Source organism: Procambarus clarkii, chromosome 53 (assembly GCF_040958095.1).
Source record: "Procambarus clarkii isolate CNS0578487 chromosome 53, FALCON_Pclarkii_2.0, whole genome shotgun sequence".
In the NCBI taxonomy this organism is placed as follows: Eukaryota; Metazoa; Arthropoda; class Malacostraca; order Decapoda; family Cambaridae; genus Procambarus; species Procambarus clarkii.
The window spans coordinates 19,469,762-19,484,298 of NC_091202.1; the positions used below are offsets into that span (position 1 = coordinate 19,469,762).

Below are 14,537 nucleotides of genomic sequence, written 5' to 3' on the forward strand. Positions count from 1 at the left end.
AACAGTGTATGGTGTATACCCACAGCCAACGGCAATAGACTAGTTGAACAGTGTATGCTGTGTACCCACAGCCAACAGCACTAGACTAGTTGAACAGTGTATGGTGTATACCCACAGCCAGGAACAAGAGAATATCAGCACAACAAGACATCAGCCATTATCAAGAGAGAACTACACCACATAACCACACAAAAGCCTCCTCTTCTACCACACCAACAAAACAGCTCCCTATTTTTAGTCCAGAATATTTTTGCTTACTTCACTTGACTATGAATAAATTGCTTTATCGAATTGTTGGTGGCTGTTGTGGTGCAAAAGTCAGTGCTGGAGAGAGGCGTCCTAGCACGCTCACAGCTGGGATTATACGTGCATGGAGGCCATGAATATATGTATGTGTATGTGAAGGTGTATGTATGTATATTTGGATGAATTCACATGTGCGTGTGTAGATTTATGCATGCATGGAAGATTACGAAATCGCCTTAGCGGTTAGTGGGCCAGCCAGAGGCTTAGGGCTTGTGTAAATATATCTCTCTACCTGTAAGAGAGAGTGTTTGTCTGTACGTAGCTGGAGAGCAGACACTTGGGCCTACCCCCTTACAAATTGCTTGGGGGGGGGTGAATGGTCTGAGGTATGGAACGAACATAGGCTAGTCAGGATAGGACTAAATTATATGTTTTACGAAATATTAGAAATGCCCCGAGACTGTTCATGAGGTCGTTCGTGGAGTCAAGTGTGAAATATGGCATGGAATTAACGTGGAGTTATTTCTGAAAACAAAAATAATGGAAAATGAAGTGAAAAAAAATTAATTGAAATAAAGGAAAATTGAAGAGAAAGAAAAATGAATTATCTGAAACCCATTAATTTGTTTCAATGCTTCTTGAGTAGGAAAGCAAGGAGTGGGAAGTGGGGTGATGACGAGGAGATAGAGAGATAGAGAGATAGCTAGAAATAAGTGAGGCAAGGCAGAGAGAGAGAGAGGCGGGAGACAGACCTGGATTCGACCCTGCACACTGCAGGAGGATTTATACCTGCACACTTGGTACTCGAACCCGTCCTCAGAGCAAATCCATTACCCTGAGCAACCATCCGCCTTGTTAAACCCCCTGGATAGTTGTCTAGATATTTGTGATGATCTGAAGTATATTACGGCTCAGTAATAGACTACTTGTAAACTGACAAATTAATCCTTTCCTTAAAGATTATTCTCAAGTTATAATGTTATTGTATTACAAATCGTTGGTTTAAAGTATAAAAAAATTATTCTGAAAAACGTTTTCTTAGAAATGGTCAGAAAAATTTGGTTTTCTGTAAACGAAATTCAAGAGCACACTTAAATATTTTTGAATTACATATATCACATTTTGGACAATATTATACCATATCATCGTAACCTAACCTAACCTAACCGTAACCTAAAGTAACCTTAACCTAACCTAACCTAACCTAACCTAACCGTAACCTAAAGTAACCTTAACCTAACCTAACCTAACCTAACCTAACCGTAACCTAAAGTAACCTTAACCTAACCTAACCTAACCTAACCGTAACCTAACCTAACCTAACCTAACCGTAACCTAAAGTAACCTTAACCTAACCTAACCTAACCGTAACCTAAAGTAACCTTAACCTAACCTAACCACAGAGAGTAGATAATAGCACTAGTTACACAGTCGTTCAGAATCCATTACCATGAGTGGATTTTCTCCCTGGGGAGAGGTTGGGTTACTCCCACGGGAGGCGTTGAGGGGTAAACCTCCTATACTACACCAGAGGGTAAACCTCCTATACTACACCAGAGGGTAAACCTCCTATACTACACCAGAGGGTAAACCTCCTATACTACACCAGAGGGTAAACCTCCTATACTACACCAGAGGGTAAACCTCCTATACTACACCAGAGGGTAAACCTCCTATACTACACCAGAGGGTAAACCTCCTATACTACACCAGAGGGTAAACCTCCTATACTACACCAGAGGGTAAACCTCCTATACTACACCAGAGGGTAAACCTCCTATACTACACCAGAGGGTAAACCTCCTATACTACACCAGAGGGTAAACCTCCTATACTACACCAGAGGGTAAACCTCCTATACTACACCAGAGGGTAAACCTCCTATACTACACCAGAGGGTAATGTGTGTGAAACCCTGATTTGGTGTCAGCTGCATGCCTCAGAACCCCTAGAGGGTTTAGTTGAACCCCAGGTTGCATTACTTTTAACATATCATGATCAAGTATACGACTAGTTGTACTTGCAGAGGTTGCATGGCGTTTCATGCAACCTCTGAAGGGTCAACTAGCATAACACTTGTACCTCCTATTAGACTGTTTTACAAGAACTTCTTTTCGACGGCTCATAAAACGGAGGAAAATGTCCTGAAAAATATTATTAATAGGAACGTTATCCCTACAGACACAGATCAGAAGATACAATTAACAATTTACTACAAAAACAAGATAACGGCCAACCTACTCATGAAGAACTCTCCAGACGCCAAACAGAACGTCTTGAAAGAAACCAACGTCGTCTATGCCTTCACATGCCCACTTGAGGACTGTCAGCCCCAAAGATTTCAGTATATAGGCAAGACAACAACGTCTCTTTCTAGGCGATTAACAATGCACAAACAACAAAGCAGTATCAAGGGGCATATAACCTACTCACAAAAGCAGACCATCACCAGAGAAATCTTAACAAGCAACACAGAAACTATCGACAGATACGACAGATATATATTTCCCATCACTGAAATATAAGAAACACAGTTAAAAATACGAAATGAAAAACAATTAAAAAATACAAAAATAAACTATACTCACGAAATGAACAGTATGGTAAACAACACAGCTCAATTCCAATGCAATGTGACAAAATAATTAAATATAAATGAAAATTAATAAAAATCTATGAAAATTCAATTCGTCTTTGTAATCGGAAACAATGAAATGGAATCATAACATATTTAGTATAGCGTGTTGCTCCTACGTGCATCAGATGGCACTGTTTCTTAAAAAAAAAAATGGTTTTACCTGTCATGGGTGTGGCATCTATACTTATACATACAAAATGAATGGTATGGTAAACAACACAGCTCAACTCCAATGCAATGTCACACAAAATAATTAAATCAAAATGAAAATAAATCGAAATCTATGAAAATTCAATTTATCAATGCAATCGTAAACATTGAAATGAAATCGTAACATATTTAGTATAGCGTGTGTTGCTATTAGGTGCAACAGATGGTGCTGTTTTTCAAAAAAAACTTCTATTTAACTGTCATAGGTGTGGCATCTATATAGTAGGTATATAAAAAAATGCACGTACTCGAATAGAACATTGTGTAAAAATTTCAAAGCAATTGGTGAAGAACTTTCGGAGATTACAGCGTGTGTTGCTCTTACGTACAACAGACGGCCCTGTTTAAAAAAAAAAAAAAATGTTTTTTCCCGTCACAGGTGAGGCATGTATATAGTAGGTATATAAAAACACGCGCCTATTCGAATGCAACGTTGTCAAAATTTCAAAGCAATCGGTAAAGAGGTTTCAAAGATTTCCCACACGTGAAAAACACATGATAAACACAGTTAAAAAAAAAATGCTTTTCCCGTCACAGATGTGACATCTATATAGTAAGTATATAAAAACCCGCTCGGATGCGAAATGGAACGTTGTGTGAGAATTTCAAAGCAATCAGTGAAAAACTTTCGGAGATTAGCGATATTGAACAAACGAGCATTCACATTTTTAATTAAATAGAGATGGAGTACTGTTAGATGGTATACTATTAATTATTTTAGCTGCATTTCATAATTAATAATATTATTATTCTGATTGCATTCTCTCTCCCCCACAGGTAAGGTTGTCTTGTGTGGTAAACAATCAAGAATCAGGTAGGTCTACATTTCTTGTTAGAACTATTTTAGGCCTACTCGTAAAATCTACATTATGAATTTGGCATTTGAAATATAGCGTCTATCTTTCCACACTTAAGCTATCGCCTCTGATAGCCGAGGCTATCGTTCATATCCCAGTATCGTAACTATCGCCAATATCCGATTATAGCACTATCGCCAGAAGCTGATTATAGTAGCTATTTCCACGGTCAGATTATCGTAACAATCGCTGCTGCATGGGGGGGGGGACCTGCTGCATGAGTAACAGCTTCTCCCTCCGTATCAACCTACCGTGGCTTTGCGCCCTGGTGAGGCCACTCCAGACCGACAACCAGAGCGCAACTCCATAGTCTCCTGAGACTGGTGGATGCCTGCTATTTATTTGACAACAAACTTTCCACTGGCAAACAATTTGGGTTTGAGGAGCCGTAGTGTCACCCCCCGCCCCCCTAGTGTCCCCCCCCCTCCGTAGTGTCACCCCCCCCCACCGTAGTGTCACATGTGAAGGTGTCCACGGCATCACACCACCAACTACAACACCCTAAACAGTCACATGTGCACAAGGCCCTTGAAGCCATATATGCCTAAGGCCTTCGTAGTCTCGTGTTATCACCAAGTTGTATTCACCTAGTTGTGCTTGCGGGGGTTGAGCTCTGCTCTTTTGGCCCGTCTCTCAACTGTCAATCAGTTTGTTTTCTGTTTTTTAGTATCCACACACACACACACACTCCCAGGACGCAGCCATTAGCAGCTATATAATTACCAGGTACCTATCTACTGCTAGGTGTACAGGGGCGTCAGGGTGAAAGGAACTCTGCCCATTTGTTCCCGCCATCGCCGGGGATCAATCCCCGGACCCTAGGATTATGAATCCCGAGCGCTGTCCACTCAGCCGCCAGTGAATGATGTACAAGTATCTAAGCTGGCAGAGATATTCCCATCCAAAATTGGCCCTAACATCATTAAGAATTAAGCTGAGATCTTCACTTGGGCAGCGGAGCGCCTCAAGGCTCAGTTCTATGGTTGTTCCCAGTCAACATACCAGTAAGCGACCTCCCTCACCCTCATAGCGACGCACCATCACTACACAGTCCCCACATGATGTGCTTCATGTTGCAGCTCCAGCAGCCGCCTCAGCTGTGCGGGGAGCCCAACGCAGCAACATTAACAAATCTCCAACAGCTAACTACATTTCTCGGGTAACGAGGCAGGCTGAGTGAGTCTGTTTTGTTCCATGACTGCTTTGTTAGTGAGAGGTGAGGGTAGGGTGTTGGAGGGGGGTGATGGTAGGGTGTTGGAGGGGGGTGATGGTAGGGTGTTGGAGGGGGGTGATGGTAGGGTGTTGGAGGGGGTGATGGTAGGGTGTTGGAGGGGGTGATGGTAGGGTGTTGGAGGGGGGTGATGGTAGGGTGTTGGAGGGGGTGATGGTAGGGTGTTGGAGGAGGGGATGGTAGGGTGTTGGAGGGGTGATGGTAGGGTGTTGGAGGGGGTGATGGTAGGGTGTTGGAGGGGGTGATGGTAGGGTGTTGGAGGGGGTGATGGTAGGGTGTTGGAGGGGGTGATGGCAGGGTGTTGGAGGGGGGTGATGGTAGGGTGTTGGAGGGGGTGATGGTAGGGTGTTGGAGGGGGGTGATGGTAGGGTGTTGGAGGGGGGTGATGGTAGGGTGTTGGAGGGGGTGATGGTAGGGTGTTGGAGGGGGGTGATGGTAGGGTGTTGGAGGGGGTGATGGTAGGGTGTTGGAGGGGGGTGATGGTAGGGTGTTGGAGGGGGTGATGGTAGGGTGTTGGAGGGGGGTGATGGTAGGGTGTTGGAGGGGGGTGATGGTAGGGTGTTGGAGGGGGGTGATGGTAGGGTGTTGGAGGGGGGGTGATGGTATGGAGTTGGAGGGGGGGTGATGGTATGGTGTTGGAGGGGGGGGGATGGTAGGGTGTTGGAGGGGGGGATGGTAGGGTGTTGGAGGGGGGTGATGGTAGGGTGTTGGAGGGGGTGATGGTGGCTGGCCGGATGGTCTCCCAGTTGGTGCTGGTGGCTGGCCGGATGGTCTCACAGTTGGTGCTGGTGGCTGGCCGGATGGTCTCACAGTTGGTGCTGGTGGCCGGCCGGATGGTCTCACAGTTGGTGCTGGTGGCTGGCCGGATGGTCTCCCAGTTGGTGCTGGTGGCTGGCCGGATGGTCTCCCAGTTGGTGCTAGTGGCTGGCCGGATGGTCTCCCAGTTGGTGCTGGTGGCTGGCCGGATGGTCTCACAGTTGGTGCTGGTGGCTGGCCGGATGGTCTCCCAATTGGTGCTGGTGGCTGGCCGGATGGTCTCACAGTTGGTGCTGGTGGCCGGCCGGATGGTCTCCCAGTTGGTGCTGGTGGCCGGCCGGATGGTCTCACAGTTGGTGCTGGTGGCTGGCCGGATGGTCTCACAGTTGGTGCTGGTGGCCGGCCGGATGGTCTCCCAGTTGGTGCTGGTGGCTGGCCGGATGGTCTCACAGTTGGTGCTGGTGGCCGGCCGGATGGTCTCCCAGTTGGTGCTGGTGGCCGGCCGGATGGTCTCACAGTTGGTGCTGGTGGCTGGCCGGATGGTCTCACAGTTGGTGCTGGTGGCCGGCCGGATGGTCTCCCAGTTGGTGCTGGTGGCTGGCCGGATGGTCTCACAGTTGGTGCTGGTGGCCGGCCGGATGGTCTCCCAGTTGGTGCTGGTGGCCGGCCGGATGGTCTCACAGTTGGTGCTGGTGGCTGGCCGGATGGTCTCACAGTTGGTGCTGGTGGCCGGCCGGATGGTCTCACAGTTGGTGCTGGTGGCCGGCCGGATGGTCTCACAGTTGGTGCTGGTGGCCGGCCGGATGGTCTCACAGTTGGTGCTGGTGGCTGGCCGGATGGTCTCCCAGTTGGTGCTGGTGGCCGGCCGGATGGTCTCCCAGTTGGTGCTGGTGGCCGGCCGGATGGTCTCACAGTTGGTGCTGGTGGCTGGCCGGATGGTCTCCCAGTTGGTGCTGGTGGCTGGCCGGATGGTCTCCCAGTTGGTGCTGGTGTCCGGCCGGATGGTCTTACAGTTGGTGCTGGTGTCCGGCCGGATGGTCTCACAGTTGGTGCTGGTGTCCGGCCGGATGGTCTCACAGTTGGTGCTGGTGTCCGGCCGGATGGTCTCACAGTTGGTGCTGGTGTCCGGCCGGATGGTCTCACAGTTGGTGCTGGTGTCCGGCCGGATGGTCTCACAGTTGGTGCTGGTGTCTGGCCGAATGGTCTCACAGTTGGTGCTGGTGTCCGGCCGGATGGTCTCACAGTTGGTGCTGGTGTCCGGCCGGATGGTCTCCCAGCTGGTGCTGGTGGCCGGCCGGATGGTCTCCCAGTTGGTGCTGGTGGCCGGCCGGATGGTCTCCCAGTTGGTGCTGGTGGCTGGCCGGATGGTCTCCCAGTTGGTGCTGGTGGCTGGCCGGATGGTCTCCCAGTTGGTGTTGGTGGCTGGCCGGATGGTCTCCCAGTTGGTGCTGGTGGCTGGCCGGATGGTCTCACAGTTGGTGCTGGTGGCCGGCCGGATGGTCAAGCAGCTTCCGGTGGACAAGGCTGTAAAAATGGAGTTAATTTCCTGCCCGTCAGTTATATAGCCGGCCCCGTCACCCTGTCCGGCCCCGTCACCCTGTCCGGCCCCGTCACCCTGTCCGGCCCATCACCCTGACCTGCATCTCTAACTACCCTCATCTCTAACTACCCTCATCTCTAACTACGTCGACACAATCTATCATGAACAATTATTTCCTTCATCAATATCCACTTTCAATAATAGCTACCTTCAACACTAACTACTTTCCACAATAACTACCTGCAATATTATCTTCAAGAATATCTACCATCAACAATAACCACTACTAAGCAATAACTATCTTCATCAATAACCTCCTTCGACAATGACGACATTTAATATTAACCACCATCAACAGTAATTACCTACAACAATAATTACCTTCACCAAGAATTACCTTCTGGAATGTGACAAATAATTTGTTTGTATTTGTTAGATTACTTTTAGAAGTATTTTAAATATTCATATATAATACAGAATTTGTCAGAAAACAGGTCGTTTAGTTACATAATAATTGTGTGTTCTGTGAGGGGGAGAACTCATAAAAAGTATAATAAAAAATACAATTTTAATTAAAAAGTGTCGTAACAAAATTATATTTTCATTTAAAAAGTATTATAACAAAATTATATTTTCATAAAAAGAACAAAAAATATAATTCTCATAAAAAATATTCAATTCTCATAAAAAAGCAACATAAAAAATAACAAAATAACAAAATACAATTCTCATAAAAAATTAAAAAAAAAAAAAATACAATTCTCAAAAAATAAAAAAATAAAAATTCAATTCTCACAAAAAAGTATCATAAAAAAATTAAATTCTCATCAAAAAGTATAATAAAAAATTCAATTCTCATAAAATCTATAAAAAAAATACAATATTCTGTTAGAATAAATCCCGAATGCATGTATTGTTGATGTATTGTTGCCTGTATCCTGTACCACTCATGGCGGAAAATTCTGAACCTTCAGCAATTTTTTTTGAGTGTGTGTGTGGAATAGGCAGCTCCTGGAATGGGAGGTTCCCTGAGGGATGTGCAATATCTGGAACGGACAGTATTTGTATTGAGCGGTATATGGAATAGAGGGTTCCGGAAATGAGTAGTGGTGAAAAGCGTAACGCCCCTGGGAGGGAAGAGGTTATTTGGGAATGGAAATTATTTGGATAACATTGTTTCTGGAATGGAAACCCACTTGGAATGGAAACCCACTTGGAATGGAAACCCACTTGGAATGGAAACCCACTTGGAATGGAAACCCACTTGGAATGGAAACCCACTTGGAATGGAAACAGAACTGCGTGTGTCTGCAACGAAGAGATATTGGAATGGAAATCTTCTTGGAGAGAGAGAGAGAGAGAAAGACACACAGAGTGAGAGAGAGAGAGAGAGAGAGAGACATACACACAGAGTGAGAGAGAGAGAGAGAGAGAGAGAGAGAGAGAGAGAGAGAGAGAGAGAGAGAGAGAGAGAGACACAGAGAGAGACACAAAGAGACAGAGAGAGAGAGAGAGAGAGAGAGAGAGAGAGAGACAGAGAGAGAGAGAGAGAAAAAGAAGTAAGAAATAGCAGTTACGAGCCCATGTATAACCTTCAGAACAATTATATAGATGAAGAACCTGCCCAAACGTCTCTCCCAATATTGTGACAGTCTGGTCTGTGAACAGTTGAGATAAGGAAAGATAGGAACTAATGGTACTCCTATCTCTGTGTCTGTGAATAATAACTCGAGCGATCACTGATATGACAATTACTAAATTCAACACAAAAGGAATTTAGAATTCATCTATCAATTAAGATAACTTCCTTAATTACAACTCGCTGTATTCTAAAATAATGTATTATTACAGTAAAAAGCTGCGAATCTTTATTTTTCTGTATTACGTGAATAGTTCTCACTGTACTCTCTCTCTCTCCTTCACAGTAGGTAGGTCCTTGAACACCGTTCACCCGGCTCTTCACAGATGATGGAATTTTAATTAAAACTGAAATCTTCTCTTTAATTCTTTCAGGATTTAACGATGTCGTTCGGTGGTGTTACTGTTGATAATGGTGGTGTTACTGTTCATAATGGTGGTGTTACTGTTCATAATGGTGGTGTTACTGTTCATAATGGTGGTGTTACTGTTCATAATGGTGGTGTTACTGTTCCTAATGGTGGTGTTACTGTTCATAATGGTGCTGTTACTGTTCATAATGGTGGTGTTACTGTTCATAATGGTGCTGTTACTGTTCATAATGGTGGTGTTACTGTTCATAATGGTGGTGTTACTGTTCATAATGGTGGTGTTACTGTTCATAATGGTGGTGTTACTGTTCATAATGGTGCTGTTACTGTTCATAATGGTGGTGTTACTGTTCATAATGGTGCTGTTACGGTTCATAATGGTGGTGTTACTGTTCATAATGGTGGTGTTACTGTTCATAATGGTGCTGTTTCTGTTCATAATGGTGCTGTTACGGTTCATAATGGTGCTGTTACTGTTCATAATGGTGGTGTTACTGTTCATAATGGTGCTGTTACTATTCATAATGGTGCTGTTACTGTTCATAATGGTGCTGTTACTGTTCATAATGGTGCTGTTACGGTTCATAATGGTGCTGTTACTGTTCATAATGGAGAGAAAGTTATAATAAATTCATATAAAATTATGTTTAGATGTATTGATTACATTTAAAATGAATTAATTGGAGTTTAATTACCTATAATCCCCCAGAGCAGGACTAACTTGGCGCCCAATTAACACAGTGGTGAGCAAATAACAAGTCTCGATATGGGTAAAAAATAACCCATAAATGTACAAAATTTAATTTTTTCCACCATCTATTTTTTTAGTCAACATTTATTTAACACCTGAGACGATGCTTTCATTTACAGTTATTGTATTTTCATTTACAGTTATTGTATTTTCATTTACAGTTATTGTATTTTCATTTACAATTAGCCTAAGCAACATCTGCAATTAGTTTATTGCTCGTTATCAAATATACTCAAATCCTTCTACAAGTTGGCAACTATTAATTTACAATTAATATAAAATTAATATAAAACCAGTCTAAACTACATGTAAAATTTGTAGACATTTCATCTACACTTAGTCTACTGCTAATCTACATTTATTCTACTGATTATCAAGACGTCTGCATTGCATCTATAATCAGTTTAAATTCATTATACAATTAATATACATTTTATATACATCTTGTGTATTGTTAATCTACAATAATCTAATATTTATCTACAATTCTTTATCTACACTTATTTGCGTTTAGTCTACTAATGAACAATAAGTTTAATCTACATCTAAAGTGTGTCTACGTTTTACCTATTATTAGACTTCTCTTTATATACAGCATGACTGTATTTCACTGTATTTCATCTACAAATAGTCTACTACATTCACAGTTTCTTCTGGATCTCATATTGTCATGTTATCAGACGAAGATAAAGGATAACAGAGGTAGATAAGAGAAAGTGCGAAGTAAGAGGAGAAGAGGAGGTAGGAGAGTGGATCAAGATAAAGAAGGGAAAGAAGTGAAGAGAGTTGAAAGTAAGAAAGAAAGAGTCCAAGCAAGATTAAGTTGATCCTACATAATTTATACGACTCTGAAGTAATTTTCCAGAGCTCTGAACTTCTGAAAGAGAAGCCACAGTCAGATTTCATGATCCTAGAAAATCTCTCTTTCCCACAAACGTCTTTAACTGAAATTCTCAAAACAAAAGCCTTTAATCCGAGCAAGAATTATGCTTCGTAATTTGAAAATTACAGACGCTGGCACTCCATGTAAAGTTATTTGAAACAAATTTACACATTCACGAAAGCAGTTCGCTTGACTACGAACTTGCAAGCATTCACACATTTGCCATTTAACACTTGAATGTGTTAATTAACACATTTACACAAAAATCATCTAATTCCTGACATCTACATTCATTTGTTTTCTGGGTCATTTCCCAGTGTGTCGGGCCCCTTCCTGGAGCCATTATCCAACTGAATTGCCAGTTATCATTGTTGATCTCCTTGTTGTGTACACCTGAAGGTGGGAGGGGGGGGGTGCAGAGAGAGAGGTGGAGGTGGAGAAAAAATACTTATCCAATATTTTTACGATACGGAGAAAACAAAAATTAGTATATATAATATATATATATATATATATATATATATATATATATATATATATATATATATATATATATATATATATATATATTGAGAAACCCAAAAGGTAGAATTAAGAAAAAGTAAACCCAAGAATTGAGAAACCCAAAAGATAGAAACCGAGCAGAAGAACAAGAGGGATAGAAGGAAGCAGGAATAATCGCCAGAGCATTAGGAACGAAGGGAGAAAGGAAGGTGAAAATGAAAGCCACATAAGCAATGAAAGGAGGAGATACAGACAGAAGTAGAGAGAGAGAGACAGACAGACAGAGAAAAGACGACACGCAGAGACACGTTACACCTGGTTCTTGAACCCTTAATTACGAACCACTCCATTAAGAGATCCTCAACATTCAGGAAAGCGAGACACGGAATTGGAGAAGCTTCGCTCACTCATTTTCGAGTTATTTCTTTATTAATGTCGATAATCTAAACAATAAACTTTTTTTGTATTTTTTCCCATTGTAAAATATTGATAATCCCACCGCAATCTGCTGGATTTAACACAATAAGCGTTGCTGGTTAGTTTGAAGACTGGTTGACTCATTGGTTGACTTATTGACTGGTTGACTGGTTGATACACTGACTGGTTGACTCGTTGACTGGTTGATTCACTGACTGGTTGACTGACTGGCTGGTTGACTGACTGGCTGGTTGACTGACTGGCTGGTTGACTGACTGGCTGGTTGACTGACTGGCTGGTTGACTGACTGGCTGGTTGACTGACTGGCTGGTTGACTGACTGGCTGGTTGACTGACTGACTGGTTGACTCACTGATTGGTTGATTCGCTGATTGGTTGATTCGCTGACTGGTTGATTCGCTGACTGGTTGATTCGCTGACTGGTTGACTCGCTGACTGGTTGACTCGCTGACTGGTTGACTCGCTGACTGGTTGACTCGCTGACTGGTTGACTCGCTGACTGGTTGACTCGCTGACTGGTTGATTCGCTGACTGGTTGACTCACTGACTGGTTGCTTCACTGACTGGTTGCTTCACTGACTGGTTGCCTCACTGACTGGTTGCCTCACTGACTGGTTGCCTCACTGACTGGTTGACTCACTGACTGGTTGACTCACTGACTGGTTGCTTCACTGACTGGTTGCTTCACTGACTGGTTGCTTCACTGACTGGTTGCTTCACTGACTGGTTGCTTCACTGACTGGTTGCCTCACTGACTGGTTGCCTCACTGACTGGTTGCCTCACTGACTGGTTGACTCACTGACTGGTTGACTCACTGACTGGTTGCCTCACTGACTGGTTGCCTCACTGACTGGTTGCCTCACTGACTGGTTGCCTCACTGACTGGTTGCCTCACTGACTGGTTGACTCACTGACTGGTTGAGTCGCTGGCTGGATGGGCTACCTAATTGATGGTTCATAGCAACTTGTCTTACCTAATTGTTTGTTTGGTCTCTACTCCAAGTGGTTCAGTTGTGGTCTCTACTCCAAGTGGTTCGGTAGTGGTCACTACTCCAAGTGGTTCAGTTGTGGTCACTACTCCAAGTGGTTCAGTTGTGGTCTCTACTCCAAGTGGTTCAGTTGTGGTCTCTACTCCAAGTGGTTCAGTTGTGGTCCCAAGTGGTTCAGTTGTGGTCACTACTCCAAGTGGTTCAGTTGTGGTCTCTACTCCAAGTGGTTCAGTTGTGGTCACTACTCCAAGTGGTTCAGTTGTGGTCACTACTCCAAGTGGTTCAGTTGTGGTCTCTACTCCAAGTGGTTCAGTTGTGGTCCCAAGTGGTTCAGTTGTGGTCCCAAGTGGTTCAGTTGTGGTCTCTACTCCAAGTGGTTCAGTTGTGGTCACTACTCCAAGTGGTTCAGTTGTGGTCACTACTCCAAGTGGTTCAGTTGTGGTCTCTACTCCAAGTGGTTCAGTTGTGGTCTCTACTCCAAGTGGTTCAGTTGTGGTCTCTACTCCAAGTGGTTCAGTTGTGGTCACTACTCCAAGTGGTTCAGTTGTGGTCTCTACTCCAAGTGGTTCAGTTGTGGTCACTACTCCAAGTGGTTCAGTTGTGGTCTCTACTCCAAGTGGTTCAGTTGTGGTCTCTACTCCAAGTGGTTCAGTTGTGGTCACTACTCCAAGTGGTTCAGTTGTGGTCTCTACTCCAAGTGGTTCAGTTGTGGTCACTACTCCAAGAGGTTCAGTTGTGGTCACTACTCCAAGTGGTTCAGTTGTGGTCTCTACTCCAAGTGGTTCAGTTGTGGTCTCTACTCCAAGTGGTTCAGTTGTGGTCACTACTCCAAGTGGTTCAGTTGTGGTCACTACTCCAAGTGGTTCAGTTGTGGTCTCTACTCCAAGTGGTTCAGTTGTGGTCACTACTCCAAGTGGTTCAGTTGTGGTCACTACTCCAAGTGGTTCAGTTGTGGTCACTACTCCAAGTGGTTCAGTTGTGGTCACTACTCCAAGTGGTTCAGTTGTGGTCACTACTCCAAGTGGTTCAGTTGTGGTCACTACTCCAAGTGGTTCAGTTGTGGTCACTACTCCAAGTGGTTCAGTTGTGGTCACTACTCCAAGTGGTTCAGTTGTGGTCACTACTCCAAGTGGTTCAGTTGTGGTCACTACTCCAAGAGGTTCAGTTGTGGTCACTACTCCAAGAGGTTCAGTTGTGGTCTCTACTCCAAGAGGTTCAGTTGTGGTCTCTACTCCAAGTGGTTCAGTTGTGGTCTCCAACTGAAAAAGTACTTCCTATTTGCTCTCTAAAGTGTATATGCTCCAACGTTACTCAAGTTACAATAGAGTCTAGAGTGTACATGCTCCAATGCTCCTCTTCACAGAACACTAAGCCTTCTCGAACCCCAGTTTCAAAAGAACATAATTTTGCCAATTTATTTCCTTAAAAACGTTATTTAAATATAATTGTCAACTCCTTAAAGTTCACTCCTGTACTGTGGTATTT

At 43.9% G+C, this 14,537-nt stretch overlaps 2 protein-coding genes across 2 annotated transcripts; one reads left to right on the forward strand and one right to left on the reverse strand.

Annotated features, from left to right (window-relative positions):
* Positions 1-754: 754 nt before the first annotated feature.
* Positions 755-7,597, reverse strand: LOC138352413 (mucin-2-like). Its single transcript, XM_069304899.1, has 4 exons — positions 7,576-7,597; positions 5,960-7,462; positions 1,036-1,140; positions 755-771 (listed from the first exon to the last, which is right to left on the reverse strand). Exons 1-4 carry the CDS (start codon positions 7,595-7,597, stop codon positions 755-757), a joined length of 1,647 nt encoding a protein of 548 aa, XP_069161000.1.
* Positions 7,598-13,013: 5,416 nt separating this feature from the next.
* LOC138352414 (uncharacterized) lies at positions 13,014-14,315 on the forward strand. The gene has a single exon (XM_069304900.1). The coding sequence runs from the start codon at positions 13,014-13,016 to the stop codon at positions 14,313-14,315; it is 1,302 nt and encodes a 433-aa protein (XP_069161001.1).
* Positions 14,316-14,537: the final 222 nt, after the last annotated feature.

Coding starts and splice junctions, on each gene's coding strand:
- LOC138352413 (XM_069304899.1), bottom strand. CDS start 7,597: ATGAGGGTAGTTAGAGATGCAG. Junction 7,463..7,575: donor GAGGGTAGTTAGAGATGCAG/GTCAGGGTGATG, acceptor CCATTTTTACAG/CCTTGTCCACCGGAAGCTGC. Junction 1,141..5,959: donor GCCAGCCACCAGCACCAACT/GTGAGACCATCC, acceptor AATATACTTCAG/ATCATCACAAATATCTAGAC.
- LOC138352414 (XM_069304900.1), top strand. CDS start 13,014: ATGGTTCATAGCAACTTGTCTTACCTAATTGTTTGTTTGGTCTCTACT.